At 37.3% G+C, this 6,940-nt stretch overlaps 1 protein-coding gene across 1 annotated transcript; it reads left to right on the forward strand.

Annotated features, from left to right (window-relative positions):
• The first annotated feature begins 671 nt into the window (after positions 1-671).
• Positions 672-1,538, forward strand: LOC117278430 (putative F-box protein At1g52490). The gene has a single exon (XM_070178316.1). The coding sequence runs from the start codon at positions 672-674 to the stop codon at positions 1,536-1,538; it is 867 nt and encodes a 288-aa protein (XP_070034417.1).
• The last annotated feature ends 5,402 nt before the right edge of the window (positions 1,539-6,940 follow it).

Raw genomic sequence — 6,940 nt, forward strand, 5'->3', positions numbered from 1 at the left:
TCGAGCTCGATATCATTATCAAGCTCGAATCCAAATCGAACTATTATGCAAAGTAAAGTTATCGAGCTTATGATTTAGAGACCGACCAACACTGACCCCAAATCAACGCAAGGATCCGAGTCAGAATCGAGCTCAAGTCAAGATCGAGAGCTCGAGTCAAGACCGAAAACTCGAGTCAATATCGAGCTCATAGACAAGAGCCGTTGCAATCCCACTAGAGGAGAGAATCCTAATAGGAATTATGGAAAAACTGATTTATCATGGGTCTCCCACTATGTATTTTTAATTATATTTAAAGTAAGATCCCTCCACTATAAAGGGGATGATTATTATTTCTGTAAGGCACAAGTTTTTGCTCACAGTGTAATCCAAGCACCACATTCTCCTATAGTGAAGAGTTGTTCTTTTAAGCTTCATAAATTGATTCAACCTGTTCAGTCCTAAATATTATCTTCTTTACAACCTTGTTTACTTTGCACTCTTTGCAATCCATATTTGATATTTTTATTTTTATGGTTTGTATTAAGCTATATCACATATCCTTAGAACTACGCACAAATTTAACTCTATCCGTTTTTCGGGTAAACAAGTATACAACACACCTTCGGCCAATATAAAGGTAGTAACCTAAATAGTATACAATACACCTTTATACTACTATCACTTTTCACATGGAGAAAAAGAAGATTGCCGCCGCTGGTAAGTCATGCATTCAGCTCGACATTGTCTTTGAAATTCTGAAAAGTCTTCCCATTAAGTCTTTAATACGTTTTAAGTGCGTTTCGAAATCCTTTTGCTCCCTTATATCAGAACCTTTATTATTCATTGAAGCACATCAAAATGGTTCCTTGGCTCAATTTCATGCAAGTTGTTCATCTTTGATGATTCGGAAAGATGTCATTCAGTACCTGAATCTGTCATGTTTCGGTAAGCTTCACTCTCTAGCATCCACCAATGGCCTAGTTTGTCTATGGAAATTTGATGGAGTTGTTGCTATTTGCAATCCTTTTATAAAAGAACATATCTTTCTTCCTTGTCAACAACCTAAGGAGAAACCTTACGGTTCTATGATTTGTTGCTCCATTGGTTTTGATCCCATCACCAAGAAACCTAAAGTATTCAAGGCACACGTTAGGGATTATGAAGCGAGATACTGGATTTTCACCATCGGAGTGGACAAATCGTGGAGAGAGATTTTTGATTGCGCTAAATCTTTTCCTGGAAGCAATTTTGTTTGTATTGGCGGAGTCTTTTATTTTGTAAATAGACTAATTGGAATGCCATATAATATAGATGCATTCAGTGTTGGAAATGAAAAGTTAATGAGAAAGATCGCATTGCCTGATCAGGCATTGACATCAATACTTCCACCAAAAATAGCAGAAATAAAGGGACAAATTCCAGTTCTAGATCAAAAATTTTTTGAAGGCGATGTCAAGGTCCGTTTGTATGTTCTCAAGGGTACTGATGAAACTGAGAGATGGGTGAAGCACATAATTAGGCTACCATCAAATTTAAGTGAGACAAGTATATGTTGATCAATAATTTGATGGATGCTAAAAGAAGAGACAAGGCTAAAAGAAGGCTAACAAAAATTTGATCAAAAAGAAGACAAATTTTCTGTTAGCCTTCTTTTAGCATCCATCAAATTTATAGTTTAGTAGCCTTCGTGAAAGGTAACAGAAAACAAGGAAAACCTAAATTATCCACAGTTTACTTATCACCGTCTTTTGTCTTCTTATTACGGAGTTTAGAATAACGAAATATCTTGTCTTGAACTTATCGACTGCACAAAAAAGAAGGAAAGCTAAATTATCCGCAGCTTACTTATCAACGTCTTTTTGTCTATTTAATTCTCATGTTTTGTACGTCAATAGCACACGAGAGGAGAGAGAGTGATTTGTGTGGTGTCCAATTTTTTGCATGCACAGATTATAAAAGGACATGGTTCTTCTATGTTTTTCTACACTACAGTTGCGGAATAATAAATGCAAAAAGTAAAGAACACAAGTGTTTTTAAGTGAAAAACACCTTTTTCCCGACACTTCACTAAATCACTGAGCCAAAAACAACGTTTACAAAACTCTTGTAAACCTAAGGATTACCTCTAACCCTTTGTGGCAACAAGCCTCAAGTTGTTGCGACAATTCAAATTAACTCTAACTTGAACAATACACTCAGAGTACCTAGTACAAATGCTTCTAGAGAAAGCTGAAACGTACGACTCAAAAGCCCTACTACAATGAAACTAGAATAAAAGACAAACACTTGGAACTAATTCTTCTATGTGGTTCATGTAGCTTCATGTTCGCACACTTGAAGCACACAGGAATTGCTTGCAAAATACCTTGTTATTTTGCTCTCAACTCTTGTTTAACTTCAGCGTTTGTGCATGCCTGTAAAAGAGAACATCCTGAAATATATAGAGTTAGTAAAATATGATTAACTAGAGTTCTAATGCTATACTCTTGGAAAAATGCATAAGTACCCCCTTGACCTATAGTCAGATTTCCAACTACACACTTTATCTTTGCCGGGGAGGGGGGGTCCTATTACCCCCTAAACGATTTTTAAATGGAATAAGTATCAACCTGAAATGGCACTACCACATCTGTATTTGGTGGTGAAATACACGCGCCTGATACATGTATTTCCCAATAAAATAGTTTTTTTCCCCATCTACTTCCTTTCCCAACTCACTTTATGTATTTTTTTAAAACTCTTTTTCCCTTTTCACACAACCCACCTTGTCCCATCCCCCAACCCACAAGTGAAGTAGCAAAATTTTTTTGGTTAAAGAAGCACATAGAAAAACAGTGAGCTCCTACAATCAACAACCAAATTCTTCTTCCTTGTTCTCTCTTTTATATAAATTTAATTAATTAAAAAAATAGGACTCCCCTCACCCACCTCACTACCTAAAGCAGTGAAAGGCCGAAGGCCCCAATCAGGAAACGACGAGAATATGTTTTGCAAATAATAATCAAAAAATTTCTTGTTCAATCTTTTTTGGACTTCTTCCGAGTTTAGTCGAAAATTGATATTAGGACGAGATTTTTTCATTCCTTTCTGTGAGAAGCAATTACAATTGAAAGTTTAAAAGTGGCGAGTGAAGTGATTAGAAAATGCAGTAATCCTCTATAAAGTGCAGTGAAATATGGAGAGGAACGAATAAAATCTTTAACTCGATCTCGCCGAAAAATATGGAGAATGTCGGAGCTAATTTTCGACCAATCTATAAGTAACAAAACTAGAGGAAAGAAAAGAAAAAGAAAAAGAAAAACTAGAGAAAAGATAAAAAAAATAGAAAATAGTACTCCTATATTTTATAAAAATGTTATAAAAATAAAACTTCAGCATTATCTCTCTTTCTCTCTCCCGAGGAAAGTGGCATACATTCTCTTCTGCCATATCAGCACTAAGAGTATAATAATATCATTTAAAAATAGTTTGGGGGATGGGAGGGGGGTTAATAGGATCTCCGCAAAGTTAAAGTGTGTAGTTGGAAATCTAGCTATAGGTCAGGGGGGTACTTATGCTTTTTCCCTATACTTTTCCATGGTGGAAGAGTTCTAGTTATCTTCAACTACTAACTTCTCCCTTATCTAGGATAGAGTTCTCTTCAAGTAAGGAGTCCTACTCCATATCAATCATGCAACATTTTCGTTCAGGAGATATTAAATTTAACCACGTATGCTTATCTCCTTCACGTGCATGCATTATGCTTGAATTTGCCTATACCCTGTGTATACTGTGTATGGACCTGGTTCATGCATGTATTTCTTTTGTCAATCATCAAAACTTACTTAGGCCAACAAATTCCCCCTTTTTGATGATGACAAAATCTGTGCTTTTCATAATCATGAAACATGTTTCAACTCAGCTCGACATCAACATAATGTTAGAACCTTTTCCATTTTAAAATCACAAATCATCAAGGACCAAGTTTATTAGGTTATAAACATCATAGTCCAAAGTAAAAAAGCACAATCTATCTTTCCCCTTTTGGCATCATCGAAAAGTTGCATAATTATGTTAGATAATCAAATTTTGGTATATCTTTACTCATGGCCATTTAGGCTACTTTAAATGCAATCATGGAGTCAAGTATCACTTATCAATCTAAGGATATTAGCCATCTAAGAAGCATCAACAAATAATTAGAGCAAAAAGCAGTGATTATCATTGATAAAAGTCATCCACAAAGCATAGAAGGAAATAAAAGTATTGTACTATGAGCAAAACGACAAAAACAAAATCACAATTAGGTCACTGGTTTTCTAACTAGACTAGGAAGGGTTTAAGGCTGGGAAGGACCAGGTTCTTGATTTCTGGCCTGAAGCAGCTTCAACATGTCATGAAGAATGTTGTCATTCTTCTCCTTCTCATTTGCAAGCTCAGACCTGAGAGCATCCCTCTCAGTTTCTACTTCAGCCAGCCTCTTCTTCAGCCTCTCAATCTCAGCATCCTTAACCCATTTCTCCTGCACCAAGGTTCTCACTTTTCTGTTCACTTGCACCCTCTTGGATGAACCAGATTCTTTAGGAGCAGTATGGACTTCATAGTCACATGAAGTCAAGGTGTTGGCCCAAAAGTGATCTTTGCTTGTGCTAACATCCAATTTCTTGAGGGGAGCTTTAAAGTGAGCAAGCACAACAGTGAGAATGAACCCATAGGGTATGCCATGAGATTTGGAGATGGATGATAAACCATGGCCAGTTGTTCTATTTTCCAATATCCAGGCACTCCATAAGGACCAGGTCCATGAAAGTTGCAATGTGTATTCTCTTCTACTTTGACAGAACAACCTTGTTGACAAATTCAAAAAGCAGCTTGTGGGCAGGCTTTATCTCACTTTTGTACACAACCTTGGGCTGTAGCTTTAAGTCACTTTCAATAAATTTTCTTGTAATGTCAAGGGAGGTGGGTAGGTTTTCTAGGATTGGCCATTTTAGCTTCTTGTAGTCATTGTACCCTTCAGCAGGTACCCCTGGAATTTCTCCCAGTTCCTTGGCATCAAAGCTCACAGTCACCCCTTTCACTACACTGGTGACCATGCCATTCTTGATTCTACAATTAGCCATAAACTCCATAATTTCTGCTTGGGATAGTCTTCCTTCCATCTGAAGGACCATGTCCTTCCATCCTTGGAGTTCTAGCTTCTCCAACAACATCAACATTCATTCCTCCTCCAAGTCCTTGAGGAGTCTACCCTTCATAAATGTTCTTTTTCCAAACTTCACCATCTTGTCCTGTTCCTCATCAGTTTCCTCTTCTACTTCACTTTCTTCTTCTTCCACTACTTGCACTTTCTTAGATTTTCTCGCAGACTTAGTTCTTTTTGCCAAGGCAGAAGGCTCTGTATCAACAGGTTTTGACGGAGACTTCTTTTTGGAAGTCTTTCGTTTCTTTACTTTTGGAGTCACAACCTCCACCTCCTCTGCCTCGTCTTCATCATGAAGGACCAAGTCCATCTCCACAACCTGAATTGCCTCAACTGGTTCACACACTTTCTTCTTTCCCTTTGTAACAACTTTTCTTTTACTCTCTTCTAAGGCTCTTTCAAGTTCATCCTCACTCTGTTTCTTCTGACTCCTTGTACCTCTTTCTCTTGTACGAGGAGTGTCTACAGGGATAGAAGAGGCATTCTTTCTCTTCTTGTGTGCCCTAGCATTTCCAGAGATTTTAACTCCTTAACTTTTCTTCTTCTTTGGATTGTAGCTACCAGATACCCTTTTCATTAACTTTTCGAGGGATTCCTTTACAGATGGAACATGTTCTTGGAACCTCTTCCTCAACCTTACCTTCCCCTCAGCTATACTTGCAACACCAGATCCATTACCTTTTTCTTCTCTCCAACTTTTTTTCTCCTCAATAGCTTCGTCACTCCATAACACTATCGCCCATGTTTCCTCAGTTAACCCAGCAGTAGGTGAAGATTCAACCACTCCTTCCTTTACCTTTCCCCTTACATCTCCTTGAACACCCTCACTCTTTTTTTCTATTTTCTTTTAATTTTTACCACCATTTTTATCTGACTCAATAGTCTCTACTAGGGGTGGGCCAGTAGTCTCTACTAGGGGCGGGCGTTCGGTACTTCGGTACGGTTTTTAAGAATTTAGGTAGAATATTTCGGTATTCGGCTTATCAATTGTGCATATCAAATACTGTACCAAAATAGTTCGGTATGATTAAGTATTTTCTTATTTGGTTCGGTATGGTTTTAGTACGGTTCGGTATTGTACCAAGTCTTTGTGAACATAAGTGGTGAATTCTAATTCATTAGAAATTATATAACTATAAGAGATCAGTAGCCAACTAGCATAGCAATGGCAGCAACTCCTCTAGTTGGCCTAATAGGTCCTTCAGTATAACCATAAAATTGTAACTTAGAGGCCCCAGTCTATTTCTAGCTACATGACACTAAATAAAGAATGCATATTCAAAGTCTATTAGACAATACAGATGTTATGAAAATGTTTATAGGTGATGATAGTTTCCGCACTATCTGTGCATACAAGAAGTCCATAGCTTCCATCCCAGTCTCCACCCAATTCACATAGTAACAATGCAATAGGTCCACCATAGCATGCATTAATTGAGTTAACTCCTTCAATGTCAATATTCTCATATTTTTGCATGTTTCAAATGGTAGGAAACAAGACTCATTACAATCAATTTATGAGATACAAAAGTATAAATTAATATGTGAAGTAGAAGTTAAAAGGACAAACAGCATAGCTGATGCAACCAAACAGTCAACGCCATTTCACAAAGAATAGTGTGATTGAAAAGAAAAGCCATGAAACTCATTATTGGGTAGGCTTCTTAAGTATTTCGGTACTTCGGTATTCCAGTTTACCGAAGTATAGAAAGATCAATACCGAAAGTCGTACTGAAGTACCGAACTTTTGAAAAAGTGATACCGAATACCTGAAGG

Source organism: Nicotiana tomentosiformis, chromosome 6, assembly GCF_000390325.3.
Source record: "Nicotiana tomentosiformis chromosome 6, ASM39032v3, whole genome shotgun sequence".
In the NCBI taxonomy this organism is placed as follows: Eukaryota; Viridiplantae; Streptophyta; class Magnoliopsida; order Solanales; family Solanaceae; genus Nicotiana; species Nicotiana tomentosiformis.

Bases quoted from the DNA above. Each gene is read 5' to 3' on its own strand.
- LOC117278430 (XM_070178316.1), top strand. From the start codon at position 672: ATGGAGAAAAAGAAGATTGCCGCCGCTGGTAAGTCATGCATTCAGCTC.